A 19223-nucleotide genomic window follows, 5' to 3' on the forward strand; every position below is an offset into this window, starting at 1 on the left:
ATACCTTTCCCTCTGGGAAAGCCTCAGGAGCTGATGGAATCCCGATTGAAATATACAAAAAACACGCAAAAACACTGGCTCCCATCTTGCTAAAAGTGTATAGAGAGGCAGAGCGGAAGGGTCAACTTCCAGTCTCCATGTATCAAGCTGCAATAGCCCTTCTCCCTAAACCAGGCAAGGACCAGACACTACCCGAATCATATAGACCTATATCGTTGTTGACAGCTGACGTTAAAGTGCTGGCGAAAATATTGGCCTCTAGGTTGAAAAAAGTAATTAATACACTAGTTAATGATGATCAGCTTGGTTTCATGCCTGGGAAAACCACTGCCCTAAATGTCAGAAGGCTGATGCAAAGTCTTACAACTACGCACACTAATTCAGGCCGCAGAGCTATAGCTGCTTTAGACATCGCTAAAGCCTTTGATACAGTGGAGTGGCCGTATTTGTGGAGGGTCCTGGCTGCCTTCGGAATGGGCCCTAGGTTTATCTCTTTGGTACAACTCTTGTACAAGGCTCCTGTGGCCTCGCTCAGAGTGGGGGGTGGTGATTCTCCCACCTTTCAGCTCACAAGGGGCACCAGGCAGGGGTGCCCCCTGTCCCCTTTGCTGTTTGCGCTGGCTATTGAGCCATTTGCTGCAGCGGTCCGCCAAAACACCAAAATGCAAGGTTGGATCACTCCAGTCCAGGAGGATAAATTGCAACTGTACGCGGACGACACACTTATATACCTAGGGGACAGGGGGGACTCCCTCAAAGAACTCATGACCTTAACAGAAACATTTGGTAAAATATCAGGTCTCCAAGTCAGTAAATCTAAATCAATACTCTTTCTAGTGGATCCACAACAGGAGGGGGAGCTGCTGGAAAAGCCGGCATTACCAATAGTTACCAAATTCACATACCTGGGAGTGGAAGTCTCTTTGCCAATTGAATCCTACTACGAAATGAATCTACTTCCCTTGCTCACCTGGGTAAATAATAAATTTGAAGCATGGGGGAATCTCCCGGTCGGTCCATCTGGGCGGATACACCTCATAAAAATGTTTGTGCAACCTAAGATTTTATACATGATGTGGCATACCCCCACAGCACCCCCAAAAGCCTTCTTTAAAAGATTGGAAACACAAGTGAGGGAATTCATCTGGGGCAAGGGAAGACATAGGATTGGGATGTCACTTTTAAAATGTCCAAGTCAGAAAGGTGGAGTAGCACTTCCGGATTTTCACTTGCTATACCTAGCAGCTCAGTTATCACACACCTGCTCACTAACCTCGAATGGGCCATGTGTCCCGCTATATAATCTATGGAGATTACAGAATCCACCTTACTTAATGGCATGGCAAATTTTGCTTTCAACACCAAAACAGGTTGGACAAAACCCCATAAGCAAAGCTACAGGTGAAGCATATGTGATGGCCAAAAAGCTCATGCGTAACCCTTGCGTGGACCCATCCACTCCCCTGTGGAATAATAAAATATTTGGCACTCTTGCGGACCTAGTCCCACCAAAAAGATGGATAGAATGTGGTATTGTCACTATAGGAGATATTTGGGAAGAGGCAGGACTGAAATCATTCCTAACCTTGGAAAACCAATTTGAGCTGCCTGCATCACAATGGCTAATGTATGCAAGAGTGCATGGGCAACTTCTTAAAAAATACAAACGCACACTTCCCATAATAGAAGCTGATCCATTAATAGACCACCTAAAAGCAGGAAATGGGAAAGGTAAGGTATCAACCATATATAAAATAATTCAAAAAAGTTGCTGTAGAGATATCACTCTAAAAAGTAAAACTCGCTGGGAGAAAGACCTAGGAGTACTGACAGACAGCCAATGGGCATTAGCGCTTAAAACCCCTAAGCAAATCTCCAAAAATTGTAGGCATGAGTTGCTACAACTGTACATGATACACAGAGCTTATTACACTAGAGAGAAACTTCATAAAATGTACCCAGAGACTTCTCCATTGTGTCTAAGATGTAAACAAATGACAGGGACCCTTATACACACTCTATGGGCGTGCCCGATGTTAACACAATTCTGGAAAGAGATTGTTACTAGACTAAGTAAAGTAATGGAGTTACAGTTAAATGATGACCCAATTATGTGTGTGCTAGGAGTTCTTACTAGCCCAGACATACAGTCAGACAAGAAGCAGTTCTTGGGCAAAGCCTTGTTCCAAGCACGCAGACAAATCACCAAAAATTGGAAGGCAGACGCTGCACCAAGTGTGAAAGCATGGGCAGTCGACTTAAGTGAAGCTGGGAATCTAGAAAAGTATATCTATAGAAGAAGGGATAACCTTGCAACATTTACAAAAATTTGGGGTAAATGGTTTGAGTACTGTTTGACAATGGAATAATTGTAACTTCTAAGTGAATTATAACTTGTGTTACAGCCTAGATGAATGTGGATCCTCATCTGTATTAAAACTATAACCTTGTCTTGTATAAAGTATAAAAACATATTTCCAATCTGCGTATTGGTATTTCCCTGTGTTGACACTGCCTGATTAAGATAATTGTACTGTGGAATCTGAAATAAACTTGACTTGAACAAAAAAAAAAAAGAAACGAAAGAAAGTTTTTTCAGGGCACACCCTCAGATTTGGGGAGATTAGTCGCCCAGCGACAAATCTCTTCTTCTGGCCAACTACTCACCCCGAACTGCCTCCCGCCGGCTAGAATGTAAATTGGCGGCAGGATGGCACTTGGAGCATTTATTTTCCAAAGTCGCCAGAAGTTTCCTTGTGAGAAAACTTTGGGCAACCTCGGGAAAACGAAGCGTTCCGAGTGCCACTGGCGATTTACATTCTAGCCGGCGGGAGGCAGTTCAGGGAGTTTAGTCGCCCCGATTTGTTGCCGGGCAACTAGTCTCCCCAAATCTGAGCGTGGGTCCTGATCTTAAAGAGAGCAAGGAAAAAAGGCAATGGCACACTGGACACGATCAAGCAGGGAAAACCCTTGCAAAGATTTATTTGCACACATTAGCATCGTGTGCAAATAAATCTTTGCAAGGGTTTTCCCTGCTTGATCGTGTCCAGTGTGCCATTGCCTTTTTTCCTTACTACTGGTTGAGGAGGGTGCCGATCCCTCCAGGTAATTGAGCACCTGGCAGAGCTGCTGAAGGCCAGGGTGTGCGAGGTGACTTTTCTTTTCCTTAAAGAGAGCAAGACAGTAGTAGAATAGATAAAGCTTTAAAACTATTCATAGAAATGCTCCCTATACAGTTGCATGTAGAGTCGAGGCCATGGCCAGGAACGCTTCAGTCAAGTTGAAAAAAATGGCAGCTCCCACTAATCCTATAACTGAAGCAAATTTTAACAGTCAAGGTCCTAAAATAAGGCAGAGTATCACTTACAGACATAAGAAAGGCTGCTTATTAAGCTTAGGAGGAGCAGAGGTTGAGAGCTCTGGAACAACTTAAGGATATCGTAGGCTCTTTTCTGGCCTTTAAGGTTTTAAAGTCTTAAACCTGTATTAAGTCTAATTATCTCTCTTTCCTGAGGGAGAGAGAAAATATCTCCATAGGGAGACACAGCTGTAGTTACAGAAGGACTTGCCTGGGCAGGCTCACTCATATACACACACATGTATTTGTGCCATCACTTGGAAGGCTTTGCTCGAGACACAATTCAAGAGTCCAAGAACAGCTAATAATTTACCTTTGTGACTGCACAAAGTTTTGGTGCAAAGGTCTGTCTATCACCACCGGTGACAGGGGTTCTCTGACAACAATTATTCTCTAGTGCCCCTCCACATGGCAGTGCCTGCTGTGATTAGTTGCCCAGCGACAAATCTCCTCTTCTTCGGGCGACTAATCTCCCCGAAATGCCTTTCCGCCGGCTAGAATGTGAATCGCCGGTGGGATGCCACTCTCATCGTTTTCAGAAGTCCCCTCACAAGGAAACTTCAGGCGACTTCGGAAAGCTGACGCAATCTACATTCTAGGCAGCAGAAATGCATTTTGGGGAGATTAGTCGCCCGAAGAAGAGTAGATTTGTCGCTGGGCGACTAATCTGCCCTATGCTCCCTTGTGTGTGTCATACTCTGCCTGTATGTGCTATATACTCTGCCTGCCCTATGCTCCCTGTGTGTGTCATACTCTGCCTTCCTTATGCTCCCTGTGGGTGCCACACTCTGCCTGCCCTATACTCCCTGTGTGTGCCACACTCTGCCTGGCCTATGCTTCCTGTGTGTGCCGTACTCTGCCTGTCCTATGCTCTATGTGTGCGTGATATTTTGCCTGCCCTATGCTCTCTGTATGTGCCATACTCTGCCCTACTCTGTACCTTGTGGTACATGAGCCTGGTAGGGTTTGTTCTGGGGGGTTGTTAGCATTTGGAAATTGTTCTTAGGGGGCCCTAAGGTGTTTAATCATGTGCTGGGGGGTCCAGTGTTATTCACAAGGTAGGAGGCGGTATATGGATTTAAGGGTGTGTTTTTGGTATATTTAAGGGTATGACTCTTGACATGAGTGATAAATGATATCCCTGCAATGAGCACCAACCATTTGGTTTTTTTGGTGTGTTACCACCATTAATGTGAACATGGTCTTAAGAGTTGAGATAACATGGGTGTGGTTTAAATGGGTGTGGTTTGAAAGGGGGAGAAAAATGTTGGCCCTCGGTACCACAGAAGTTGGACTTACTGCTCTAGCAGAAAAGCCTGTATGCCATAAGCCTAAGGTGTATGGGGCCACGGTTGATTTGGCAATTGAGGGGGGACATTTGTCCCAAAATTCTGTGTGACATGGGATCCTACGTCTAAGCAATTGAGCCTTCAGTGAGCATGTGCAAATTCCACTCAATCGGATTACATGTGGAGTTCTGTCAAGTGTCTGGCCTGTTACTAGAAATGTGCTTATTTAAAAAAAGTAAGGGGTGGTTTATCCTGAAATTTCTAGTAAAAAAAAAAAAAAAAAATACAAATAATTTGTTACCATTCAATAAAAATCTTCGGGCCTATACACAAATGCACAATTACACACCTTCCAGATCCTGTGCCTTCCTAGACTGCACATGGGTGCATCAAACGGGGGCCATATTCACAGAACAGGAGGGATGTATGGATGACAGGCAGACTGCAGCAGCACTGCAACAACATACCTGCGCCTGATGCACCACTCCTCATCCTGAAGCATCAGTGCAGGTGGTGCAGCTACCGTGTGCAATACAGCAATAACCCCGCCACTAGATGCCCCCCTTCTCTAAATAAAACCTCTGTCTAGTGAACATTCAACCCCCTCTTCCCCCAATTTAGGATTGCACTCTACTGTGAATGCAGATACAACTTCCCATGAGTACAAACTCACAACAAACTCTGGGACTGCTCTTTATCCTATCATGGTAATTATGAGATCTAAATCTGGTTTCAAAACTGTAAACATGGGAGAAATGAGCAGCACAGTGGAGAGTGATTCAGTTCCAATTCAGCTGGTTCAATTCCAATCCAATTCAGGTCCTGAGTTCAAATCCAGTCAGAGCCCTATCGGCAACAGGTTTGTTCTCTGCATATCTGTTTGGGTTTCCTCTGGCTCATCCCACACTCCAAAACACACTGTCAGGTTAATAGGCAGCTAATAAATAGGGATGCACCGAATCCATTATTTTGGATTTGGCCAAATCCCCGAATCCTTCGCAAAAGATTCAGCCGAATATCGAACCGAATTTGCACTTAGAGGTGAATTAGAGGTGGGAAAACATTTTTTACTTCCTTGTTTTGTGACAAAAAGTCATGCAATTTCCCTCTCCGCCCCCTAATTTGCATTTGCAAATTAGGATTCTGATTTGGTTCAGCCGGGCTGAAGGATTCGTCCGTATCCAAATCCTGCTGAAAAAGGCCGAATCCTGGCCGAATCCTGAATTCAGTGCATCCCTACTAATAAATTGACCCTAGTGTGTGTTTTTTTTAGGAATCTTAGACTATAAGCTCCTCTGGGGCAGGGACTGATATGAATATGTAATTACGTAATAAGATCCCTTATCTGGAAGACCCCAAGTCCCAAGCATTATGGATTATAAATCTGACATAGACTACTTACTCACCAAATATCTATTTTCAGTCCATTGGAAACAAGGAATTGAATGGTATCCACATGGCCACAAAGATGAAGGGCCGTGTTGCCCTGATAATCAGTAGCCAGCAGATCAGCACCAAACTTGTGCAGCAGCTGACAGATATCCACATTCCCACGGGCGGCAGCCAGGTGAAGACCTGTTCGGCCACGGCTCTCACGGATGTTGGGGTCAAAGCCGCTCTCCAGCAGGCGCTTGGAGTAGTTGAAATCCCCATCAATGCATGCTTGCAACAGAGGGACGTTGGTCTGGGACGAGTCGTTCACAAAAACATAGGACATGGCTGTACCTTTTACAAGCTCTACCTGTAGCTGAAGAAAAATAGTAAGTATTTAATAATGATGTAGAGAGGGATATTCTTAGACAATTTGCAATTGGTTTTCATTTTTTATTATTTGTGGTTTTTGAGTTACTTAGCTTTTTATTCAGAAGCTCTCCATTTTGCTAGGGTCCTAATTAACGTAGCAATCATGCACTAAATTGTATAAGAGACTGGAATATGAATAGGAGAGGCTTAAATAGAAAGATGATTAATAAAAAGTAACTATAACAATACATTTGTAGCCTTACAGAGAATTTGTTGTAGGCTGGAAAAAGTCAGAAAAGAAGAAAGCAAATAAATAAAAAAAACTATAAAAATTAAACAAAGAAAACCAATTGAAAAGTTGCTTGGAATTAGCCATTCTGTAAAATACTAAATGTGAACTTAAAAGTGAGCCCCCTCTTTAAAGGGATGTTGTCATGATTTTTATGATGTAGTTTTTATTTCTAAATTACACTATTTACACTGCAAATAATTCACTCTACAATATAAAATCTCATCCCTGAACCAGCAACTGTATTTTTTAGTTGTAATATTGGTGTGTAGGTCATTTTGCCTGGTCATGTGCTTTCAGAAAGAGCCAGCACTTTAGGATGGAACTGCTTTCTAGCGGGCTGTTTTCTCCTACTCAATGTAACTGAATGTGTTGCAGTGGGACCTGGATTTTACAATTGAGTGCTGTTCTTAGATCTATCAGGCAGCTGTTATCTTGTATTAAGGTGGCCATAGACGCAAAGATCCTATCGTACGAATCGTGCGATTTTCAGATCGTGTGTGGAGTGTGCAGACATTTTTCGTCAGGCGGAGATCGGTCGTTTGGTCGATCGGACAGGTTTGATTTTGACCCGACCAATCCCGCCGGAGCCCATTGGCATCGTAATCGGATCGTTCGGCCATACGCCCGAACGTTCAGATTACCCCCGATATAGCCATGCTCGTTAATGGCATATCGGGGAAAGATCCGGTCGTTTGGCGATGATCTTTGCGTCCATGGCCACCTTTAGGGAGCTGCTATCTGGTTACCTTCTCATTGTTCTTTTGTTAGGATGCTGGGGGGAGAGGGAGGGGGTGATATCACTCCAACTTGCAGTAAAGAGTGACTGAAGTTTATCACAGCACAAGTCACATGACTGGGGGCAGCTGGGAAACTGACAATATGTCTAGCCACATGTCAGATTTCAAAATTAAATATAAAAAAAAAATCTGTTTGCTCTTTTGAGAAATGGATTTCAGTGCAGAATTCTGCTGGAGCAGCATTATTAACGGATGTGTTTTGATTTTTTTTTTTTCCCAGGACAGTATCCCTTTAAGGTCTCACTGACGCTGCATGATGCATCAAGAGATACAGAAGAAGAAAGATTATTGGTATTATTCGGTTATCCAAATGGATGGCCAGAATATTTATTCTTCATACAGATTGGTCACATTTCCCCATCCTATGCCATTCTTGAACCACAACTCCCAGTACCCTCTTAACAGGCTTGGGTTGCAGTTCAACAACAACATGGAGGCAGGAATATCTGAACATTTCTGTTTTATACACAGAAAATATCTACACAAATGTGTTTCCCTTTTTCCCATATTGCTCCAAATGCCCATTCTACGCTAGGAAGACGATCCCTTACCTGTGATGATAAAAGGACCAGCTTGGTTCTGACCAGCTCAGTAAAGTGGAATATGCTTGGACACCTGAAAGGAATAAATGTTTTTACTAAGACATGACATAGATCAAAGTTTTGCCTCTACCATTATATCAGTGTAACCCAGCAGGGATGCTTCAGATCCCCACCCAGTTAGCTAAGAATGCTGGGAGCTGTAGTTTTGAATATATCCGACACAATAGTAAATCACATTTAAAACTGCCATGAGAATGATCAAACTAAAAGACAATTTCAACCAATACAAAAGAACTAAATGGTGGTATAGACTGATACATTTCTCCACCCGGGTCGGTACTGACTGATACAGTCCATCTCCACAGGCGCATGCAATTCCCATGAAAATGTATAGGTGGAGAAAGTATCCACCCATATAATCCCTTTACCCCTTCAGATTGCAGTTTTAATTTCTTATGTTGCAAAACCTTTATTTGGGACCAATGGGCCACCTAAGGACCATGGCCCTCTTAGCCATCAATTTACTGTTTATTACAATGTTATCTCAACTTAACAGCAAGTTTAACATATACATATATATATATATATATATATATATATATATATATATATATATATATATATATATATATATATATATATATATATATATATATATATATATATATATACACACAAAATACACAAGAACCATGAATATCCTGTAAATTATACCATTATAAACAGTGACTAGTGATGTCATCAGTTATAAATGAAGCTTAGTGATGTCATTTCTGTCACATGACTCACTAAAAAGTGTGTATTATAATAAATAAAGTTTCCCTTGTTGGAAAATATGAGGATATTAGAAGTTCCATGACGTGTATAAAACTCGGCCTTCGACCTTGTGTTTATATATGGTCATGGAACTCCTCTGTGATATCCTTATAATTTACAATAGGGGGTACGTAATTCACTATATATATATATATATATATATATATATATATATATATATATATATATATATATATATATATATATATATATATATAGAGAATTACGTACATATATATATATATATATATATATATATATATATATATATATATATATATATATATATATATATATATATATATATATATATATATATATATATATATATATATACTTACACACACACATACAAGGGAAAGTTGTGCTCACCACTAGTTTTTAAAACCATTAGGTGGGGGTGCAATGAGGCTGTGACCACAAAATACATATAGACGCGCACAAGAGTCCTCTGCACTCAACCCATTATCAATATATTTAAGACAGAGAAATTTTGTGCATACTGCTACTGAAAAATGCCTTACCCTTTAAACAACGCAGGGATTGCTCGTCCATATATTGCAATACATTTAAGCCGGCCAACTACGCCAAAGTCATCCCATATCTGGCCAGTCCTATGCTTAATTTTCATCTGATTCATTAAGAATTCTATGGTTTAATTATACATTTTATAAAAGGGACGAATACGTTTTACCTGCAACTTACTTGCTGCTTTCAAAGTAAAACTCCCAAACTTGGCTGCCCTTTTATTAGACACCAGTGGGATCACCTGACTATAGTTGGAGGGGGTGGGAGCTACAACATGGAGCTGGTCACTGCTCCTGTATAACTATAACAAACAGGGGAAAGTTGTGCTCACCACTAGTTTTTAAAATCATTAGGCGGGGGTGCAATGAGGGTGTGACCACAAAAAACATAGACAAATACAAGATTCCTCTGCACTCAACCCATTATCAATATATTTAAGACAGAGACATTTTGTGCATACTGCTACCGAAAAATGCCTTACCCTTCAAACAAAACAGGGATTGCTCGTCCATATATTGCAATATATTTAAGCTGGCCAACTACGTCAAAGTCATCCCACATCTGGCCAGTCCTATGCTCAATTTTCATCTGATTCATTAAGAATTCTATGGTTTAATTATACATTTTATAAAAGGGACGAATACGTTTTACCTGCAACTTACTAGCTGCTTTCAAAGTAGGTAGCAGTATGCACAAAATGTCGCTGTCTTAAATATATTGATAATGGGTTGAGTGCAGAGGACTCTTGTATTTGACTATATGTATTTTGTGGTCAAAGCCTCATTGGAACCCCGCCTAATGGTTTTAAAAACTAGTGGTGAGCACAACTTTCCCTTGTTTGTTATAGTTTATACAGGAGCAGTGACCAGCTCCATGTTGTAGCTCCCACCCTTCCCAGCTATAGTCAGGTGATCCCACTGGTGTCTAATAAAAGGGCAGCCAAGTTTGGGAGTTTTACTTTGAAAGCAGCTAGTAAGTTGCAGGTAAAACGTATTCGTCCCTTTTATAAAATGTATAATTAAACCATAGAATTCTTAATGAATCAGATGAAAATTGAGCATAGGACTGGCCAGATATGGGATGACTTTGGCGTAGTTGGCTGGCTTAAATGTATTGCAATATATGGACGAGCAATCCCTGCGTTGTTTAAAGGGTAAGGCATTTTTCGGTAGCAGTATGCACAAAATGTCGCTGTCTTAAATATATTGATAATGGGTTGAGTGCAGAGGAATCTTGTATTTGTCTGTTTTTTGTGGTCACACCCTCATTGCACCCCCGCCTAATGATTTTAAAAACTAGTGGTGAGCACAACTTTCCCCTGTTTGTTATATATATATATTGCACTGAATCCAGGATTCGGCCGAACCAAATCCGAATCCTAATTTGCATATGCAAATTAGGGGCAGGGAGGGAAATTTTGTAACTTTTCACCGTTTATAACTGATGACATCAGAACTCACCGTTTATAAGGATATAATTTACAAGATATTCATGGCTTTTGTTCATATGTATATGTGTGTGTGTGTATATATTGATATTGTATATTTAGCCAGGAGCTGTGGCATAGCTTCAGTGGTTGTAGCACCCCATACCCCCCCTTTAAACTAGTGGTGATCCAATGCTTTTAAAATTGGGCATTTGTTTTGGGAATATCTCTCCTTTAAAAGCCTGATTGCTGGCTGGGGAGGATTTAGCCCTCAGTGAAAAAACAGCGTTCAACGGACATTGATTACAGGTAATGCTAAAATGCACATAAAATATAAAACAAGTTAGGGACCGCCATTCGGGGTTTACCTTGACGTGGTATGGTGGCTTATCAATTTTATGATCATAACTTTGTAACAAAATAACCCCTGTTTTGGGTACATATGCAATAGCATTTATTATACTTATATATATACTTTAAAGCCTTTAGAGTGCTCCCACAACCCCCCTGTTTTGATATTAAATATATATATATATATATAAAAAAATACACAAAAGCCATGAATATCTTGTAAATTATATCCTTATAAACGGTGAGTTCTGATGTCAACAGTTATAAATGGAGCTCGTTTCTGTCACATGACTCACTAAAACGTGTGTATTATAATAAACAAAGTATCCCTTGTTGGAAAATATGAGAATATTAGTAGTAACCTGGGAGTTCCATGACCTGTAAAAAAGCACAAGGCCGAAGGTCATGGAACTCCTCTGTGACTTATAATATCCTTATATTTTTATTCAGTAAATACACTGCAGGGCAGGGGAGAGTCAGAGGCATGCATGCAGCTGTCTCGGAAAAGGAGGAGAGGAATAAGCTCTGCTATAAACCAAAGGTACCAGACCTGCAGCCAATCAGGGCTGGACTCAGGGGTGTAACTACAGAGGAAGCCGACTGTGGCTGCAGGGGGGTCCAATAGGGTTGCCACCTTTTCTGGAAAAAAATACCTATATATTTATCTTTTTTCCCTATTAATAACATTGGGATCAGCCACCATTTTTACCGGCCGGGTGGCAACCTTAGGCCCAGGAGGTATAGGGGCCTCATATTGGTAAAACAGGACAACGTCTAGGCATTTTGGAGGCCTGAAAAATAATTTGCTGAGGGGCCCAGTAATATCTGGTTACACCACTGGCTGGACTTACAGAATGGAATAACCTCAGGTCCACAGATATCGCTGGACTACAAATCCCAGCATTCCTTCAATGTTATAGAATTTGGGAGTTGCGGTCCAGCAATATCTGGGCAAGCAGTTCCCTACTGGGAGAGGATACACATCATTCCGGCATGATTGTTGAAACCGCAGCTGTTGAACTACAACTCCCAGCGTCACACTGATACTCGCCTTCAGCTGTTGAACTACAACTCCCAGCGTCCCACGGATACTCGCCTTCAGCTGTAGATGTACAGGTTGAATATCGCTGCTGTATATAGAGACACAAATAACATGGAACATACGGTCTCTCTCCACAGAAACAATGGGCAGTGGGATTTGAATACAGAGCAATAGGGGCGAGTGGAGCAGAGAGGAATAGAGAAGAATAGAGAAGAATAGGGAGGAATCGAGGAACAGAGAGGAATAGGGAGTAATAGAGAGGAGCAGAGAGGAATAGAGAAGAATAGGGAGGAATAGAGAGTGTTGTGGCCAGTGGAGTGTAAGCTCTTGCAACGAAACAGCTGCCCAGTAGAACTGCTACAATTACATTGATCTCTCCAGGCCCCAAACCAACGCGTCTCTCCTCCCAGCGCCTCCCACGCTCCACACACACCGCGGCCTCGCAGCTCACTACAGTCCCGACATCCCCTGCGCGCCCAGGCCCCGCCGCTCAGTCACACACGCACGGAAACGACAAAGCAAACGCTATTCACCCACCTCCCACGGTGCGAGACTAAACGATTCCAGGGAACGTCACGGCAGACACGATCCAGACAACCCCGCAACACATATCATTTGTTATCCCCCAATATCAGGCGCCATCTGCTGGCCAATCAAGGACAGTGCAGGGAGGGAAAGGCGCGACTGACACCTACTGGCTGGATATTGAACTGCAGGCGTCGTAATAGTTTTCTTCTTAAAGCTGGACATAGATGCAAAGATCCGATCGTACGAATCATCGTACGATCGGACTTTCCCATCTCCCGACCCGCCACTAACCATTCAGATCAAAGTCTTACCAGTCAGATTAGTTAAAGAACAGATCACCAATGTTCTGCCCCTGACAGCAATCGTACGATATCTATGTCCAACCAAAGCTAGTGACAGTCTCCCATTGAAAATCGTACGATCGGCAATACACGCAGAGATATTATCGGCAGCCGACAGAGATTTTCTAACCTGTCCGATCGACCAAACGACCGATCTCCACCGGACGAAAAATGTCGGGACTCTCCACACACATTCCGAAAATCGTACGAACCCTTGATTCGTACGATCAGATCTTTGCGTCTATGGCCAGCTTAAAGGAACAGTAACATCAAAAAAAATGAATGTTTTTAAAGTGATACTGACAGTGTAAGCAGGCCCAGATTTGTGGAGAGGCCACCAAGGCCCGGGCATAAGGCCGCAGGATTTTAGGGGGAGGCATGCTGCTCAACCACACCCACATTGGTTTAGAAACACTAGGGATGCGCAGGAGATATAGGGTTGCCACCTGGCCAGTATTTTACCGTCCGGTAAAAATGATGGTTGATCCCAATGTTATTAATAGGGAAAAAAGATAAATATATAGGAAGGCCGGTATTTTTTTCCAGAAAAGTTGACAACCCTAAGGAGATATGATTTTAAAATTTCCTGTGCGCCAATCCCCATTGCTCCGGTCCCGATGATGAAAATTCTAGCGAATTAAAGGAGAGGAGTGGGGGCGACGAACAACAGAGGGCCTAGGGGCGCCAGATATGTAAAGCAGTCCCTGAGTGTCAGACTGGCCCATTGGGATACCAGGAAAACTCCCGGTGGGCCCAAGTGTCAGTGGCCTCCTGCTTCTAACCATTTGGCCTATTTCATGGTCATTCCCTATTTCTTTATGGGGAAAAAACATGTTAACATGGAAGAATAGAGAATATTAAGTAGATATAAAAGACTAGGAAAAATAAAGAGGTTAAGTGAGGGAAGGAGGAGGAATAATAGTTTGGAAAGTGGGCCCACTGTCTGTTTTCCTGTTGGGCCCACAATGTAAGGTTTTCTGGTGGGCCCCTGGCATTAGGGTTGCCACCTTTACTAAAAAGGAAACCGGGCGGTTGGGGGTGGGCACAAAAAGGGGGCGGTCCGTGATGCAAAAAGGGGTGGATCCACATGGCATGATGCAAAAGTGGTGGAGCAACATCATGGCGATGTCCAGAACACTGGAAAAACGGTAAGTTCTGCGCAAATTGGGGGCAGGCCAATGTCAATTTTTAAAGGGTATTACAAATTACCGGCAACTGCATTGCCGGTAAATTTGTAATACTGGCCCCGGCCTTGGCAGGTGTTTTACCGACTAGGCCGGTAAAATACCGGCCGGGTGGTAACCCTACATGGCATCCCAGTCCGACAATGGATACTGACGCTAGAAAACTACTTTTTAAAATATAAATATACATTAAAAGTTACCTATAAGTCATGTTGAGCATTTTTTGCTGAGGTCTGTTTTTGTAAATCATTTTAGTTGATGTTCCTAAACCTGACTGTTTTGCCAATAGGGTTGCCACCTTTTAAGAAAATTTCCACCAGCCGGGGGTGGTAACAGAAGGTCGGGCCGTGATGTAAAAAGGGATTGTCCTTGATGTAAAAGGGGGCGGAGTGTGAAATAAATAGGGGAAGGGCCACATCGCACGATGACCAGAAGCAGCAGCGTAACTACAGCTAGCCGGGCCCCCCTGCAAAAAAATCTTCAGGGGCCCCGGCTTAGCTGCACGCACGCACGTACACCTGCACGCGCATACAAGCATCCGCTGACCTTCTTCAGTGCTCGCACATTGAGCTCTCCTGTCCCTTCGGAAAGCCTCAGATCCACCCAGCCGCAAATTACTTGTGGCAAGCGACAATCTTGGTGGCGCACAGAGTGTGCAAGGAATTTCAGTTCAGCAGACCCCTTGGTCAGGGCCCCTCTGTCCCCCGGGCCCCCACGCAACCGCGGGGTCTGCTGTATTGTAGTTACGCCACTGACCAGAAGGAGGCAAAAAGGTAAGTTTTGAGTGGATTGGGGCAAGGCCAAGGGCTTTTGTTAGGGGTATTACAAATTTACCGGCAGCTACATTGCCGGTAAATTTGTAATACTGGCCTTGGCAGGTGTTTTAGTGGCTAGGCTAGGCCGGTAAAATACCGGCCGGGTGGCAACCCTATTTGCCAACCTGACTGTCCCATCTCAGCCTGTCCGTTAGAGTTTCTAATACGAATGTACTCCTGCTGCACAAATATGGCAGCCCCCTCATAGAGGAACATGGGGGTAAGAAAGGTTATGTTAAAGCTTTAAGCAAATACTTTATGGCAAAATTATAAGTAGCAAAGAAAGCCAATACTATGATAGATGGAAACATGGTTTCATTTCTGATGTCAGTATCTCTTTAAGTAATGAATACATGTAGTGTTGCCATGCACTAGTAAAACTGGTGTATTTGCTTCAGAAACACTACTAACTGGTTTATATAAAAAATCTGCAAAAAGCGTGTAGCCATGGGGGCAGCCATTCAAGCAGAGGATACACAGTAGATAACGGATAAGCACTGCACAATCCCATTGTATATTACAGAGCTTATCTGTTATCTGTTGTGAATCCTGTGCCTTTTCTAATGTTTTCAGCTTTGAATGGCTGTCCCACAGCTACCCAGCAGTTTCTTTATATAATCTAAAGCAGTTTCTGAAGCAAACCCAGAACCTTTACCAGGACAGGACAACAGTACATGATATTATAATTACTCTAAAACACTTTCCTTTTTTGGTGTTACTGTTCCTCTGATTCCTTGTCTTATTTGTTTCCCTTTGCTCCCTTCCTTTTTCTGACTACTCCATCTACAATCTTCCACCTTCTCTTTTTTTTTTGTATCCACTCTTCATTTGTATCAGGTGTCCTTTCAAATATTTGATAACCTGGTTAAACCAACCAACTGCAAAGAAGCAGTTGATCAATTTAATAACTAAGGGGCTGATTCACTAACTTCGAGTGAAGGATTCGAAGTAAAAAAACTTCGAATTTCGAAGGTTTTTTTGGGCTACTTCGACCATCGAATGGGCTACTTCGACCTTCGACTACGACTTCAAATCGAAGGATTCGAAGTAAAAATCGTTCGACTATTCGACCATTCGATAGTCGAAGTACTGTCTCTTTAAAAAAAACTTCGACCCCCTAGTTCGGCAGATAAAAGCTACTGAAGTCAATGTTAGCCTATGGGGAAGGTCCCCATAGGCTTGCCTAACTTTTTTTGATCAAAGGATATTCCTTCGATCGTTGGATTAAAATCCTTCGAATTGTTCGATTCAAAGGATTTAATCGTTCGATCGAAGGAATTATCCTTCGATCGTTCGATAGAATTTTCTGCGCTAAATCCTTCGATATTCGAAGTCAAAGGATTTCAATTCCTAGTCGAATATCGAGGGTTAATTAACCCTCGATATTCGACCCATAGTGAATCAGCCCCTAGCTGTCAGTTTTCAATACCTTCTATTGCTTTATTATCAAGGGCATCCATTCCCCCACCACCAAAAGTTGTTGATCTACACCTTAAAAGGACTTGATCATGCCAAAAATAATATCAGTATTTTGGATTTTATGCACTTCTAGTGCTGGGCAGTTCCTGTTGCGTGTTGCATAGGAAACTGTATGCATAATAACTACACACGTTCCAATCTAAAAGGCTTAAACTAAATGCAGATTTGGGTTGTGCATGGGTTATGATCTTTATGGGCAGATTTATCGAAGGTCGAGGTGAATTTTTGAATGACATTTTTTTAATTTTGAGCTATTTTTTGTGCACTTCAAATAGGGAATAGTCCAAATTCGATTCAAATTTGAAAAAAATTTGAAAATTCAAATATCAAAATTTATCATGTACTGTTCTCTTTAAAAAATTCGACTTCGACCATTCGCCATCTAAAACCTGCCGAATTGCTGTTTTAGCCTATGGGGGGACTTCCTAGAACCTATTTGGAGTAAATTGGTGGACTTTAAAAAAAATTAAATTTTTGGGGAAAAACCTTTGAATCAATTCGATTGAATTTGATTAGAATTCGTCCAAATACGGACCTATTCAATTGAAAACAGACCTATTCGACCAAAAAAAAAAACTTCGGTTGGTCTTTTTGAATTCGAATTTCGAAGTTTTTTCAATTCGAAATTCGACCCTTGATAAATATGCCCCTAAGTGACGTGTGGGCCGGACCAGTATCCACGGGTCGGGTGGGTTCAGGCCGACCTCAGTGCACCTTTTGCATGTTGCGGGTGGGTCCGAGTTGAGCTCTTCTTACTGCTCTCCTGTCCATGACCTTACACTGCCGGTTTCCAGCCTCGGTTTTATAGGTGTGTGCCTTCCCCACCCTGTTTCTGATGTCATCGGCAGGGTGGGTCGGCACGGGTCTATAAATGGAAGGGGAAAGGCGGGTGCAGGTGTGGGTCAAGGTTTTCACATTACTAATGATCTTATAAACATACCTCTATGTTCTAGTGAAACCTAAACCTGACACTCACTCAACCCTTCGATTTTAGACCCATGCCCAACCCAGGCCCAAACTAGTAATCTGTGTGTTCGGGCAAATGCCTGATGGGCCTCTCATCTAAAAATGCAAATTAAGTCTGTCTTTAATATGTAAATTAGCCACTCACTTTAGAAATGTAAATAAACCGTCTGTAACAGCCAGCCTCAGCTAAGCCAATGCCTGTATTTGTTAGTGCACATGCCAGTACTGACATATGGGCAGAACCAGGAATTCTGACCAACTTCAGTTAGTAATATTAGAGTTGCTTGCTATATACCCAATCCCTTATGCTTATGATAGGTATGTTGGCAACAGGAGGATCCATGCTCAAAACAATCACTTCCGCCTTTATATGGAAAACTGTCACATGTACCATTAATTGCATGAGGCAGCCTAGTCTCTTCAAGTATGCCACACTTTTGCCCTGTGACACACATGGTAATTAAGGTCCTTTTATCTGCCGGGTTCATGGTCTAGCTGGGGGCACACAAAGGAAAATTTAAAATATACTGTATATATAGAGCCACTAATACATCTGAGAGAATAGTTGTGATAGAAACTATGGTGAGATACTTGTTGCAAGGGCCAGTTCCAGTACATATTGTGTATAATATTGCTGGGGATTGTATGCTAATGGACTGTTAATAAACACTAGTTCTAGTTAGGGTTGGAACTATATTTCATGCTTTGCATGCGCGTGAATACATGGGCTGCTTTGATAATTTTGCCAGGGCTACTTTTTCCTCCCAGTCCAGCCCTAACCCAACCTATCACTAATTTTATGGTTCATATATGGGTGGCATCAGCAATCATGGAGAGGAGTCAGCAGTATTACATCAGCAAAGAGGTGGGGCTGCCAAACTCTCACCTGGGTCCCATGTTGTTTGCCTGAACCAGCCCAAATAGTAGGTTTGAGATTTTGACCTGCTCATCACTACTGTGTGCCAATGAAGGGAGCGGTAAAGCTTTTTTTTCCCCTTTTCTTTTTTTTTTGGTACAAGGAGAATCTTGTGCAGCTGTGATTCTTTGGATGATGTATACCTATTGCTTTTATAATTCAGTTTTCACACAAATTAAATCTATTTTCTCTATTTTATGGGGTTAATGCCAGTTACCAAAGGGCTTGGGGCACAGGCTAGAGTCCTGCAGTGGGTCAGGTAAACATGGGTATCTGTACCGACCAACAATTGGATATAAAAAAGAAAGAGGGACAAAAAGATTTGCAGCACAGAAAATCTTTTTGCCCATTATGTGGACACTCCCCTACATACCACACCCATTTTTAGCAAACCATACCTCCCAGAAATTTCAGTATAATTATTACAGCATATTAACCCCAGACATGCCAGTATAGTTACTACAGAAATGGAAAAATCGTCAAATACATGTCAATATAATTACAACAGCCTATTAACTCCAAACCAGGGCCGGAACTAGGGGTAGGCAGAGTAGACACGTGCCTAGGGCGCAAAGCTGGAGGGGCGCCAGGGACAAACTTACTCCTACCCTAGTCCGGTCCCTTCACTGCAGAGTCCCGACCGCCCACTTGTTCTCGTCTATGCACGATAGCGCGTTGCTCAGCGCAAACGCCTATTCGTGCATGCGCACAAGCGTCTTTTCGCGCATGCGCACAATCGCCTATCCAGGATTCAGTTTGGGATTTGGCTGAACCGAATCCAAAAAAAACCACATGACTTTTCGTCACACA

The 19223-nt window shown here is 42.4% G+C and overlaps 1 protein-coding gene across 4 annotated transcripts in view; it reads right to left on the minus strand.

Annotated features, from left to right (window-relative positions):
* Positions 1 to 12861, minus strand: part of ankrd46.S (ankyrin repeat domain 46 S homeolog) — a 32306-nt gene extending 19445 nt beyond the window's left edge. The window contains exons 1-4 of one of the 4 annotated variants that reach the window (XM_018223871.2): positions 12722 to 12858; positions 12194 to 12272; positions 8031 to 8094; positions 6054 to 6394 (exon numbers count right to left, since the gene is read on the minus strand). In XM_018223871.2, coding sequence (XP_018079360.1) covers positions 6054 to 6364 — 311 coding nt within the window. In that variant the 5' untranslated portion in view covers positions 6365 to 6394; positions 8031 to 8094; positions 12194 to 12272; positions 12722 to 12858. Of the gene's footprint in view, positions 1 to 6053; positions 6395 to 8030; positions 8095 to 12193; positions 12273 to 12551; positions 12661 to 12721 lie in introns of those variants that run through there. The other 3 variants (XM_041567941.1, XM_041567942.1, XM_018223872.2) reach the window with 3 other exon arrangements.
* Between the last annotated feature and the right edge of the window lie 6362 nt (positions 12862 to 19223).

This window comes from Xenopus laevis, chromosome 6S (assembly GCF_017654675.1).
Source record: "Xenopus laevis strain J_2021 chromosome 6S, Xenopus_laevis_v10.1, whole genome shotgun sequence".
NCBI lineage: Eukaryota > Metazoa > Chordata > Amphibia > Anura > Pipidae > Xenopus > Xenopus laevis.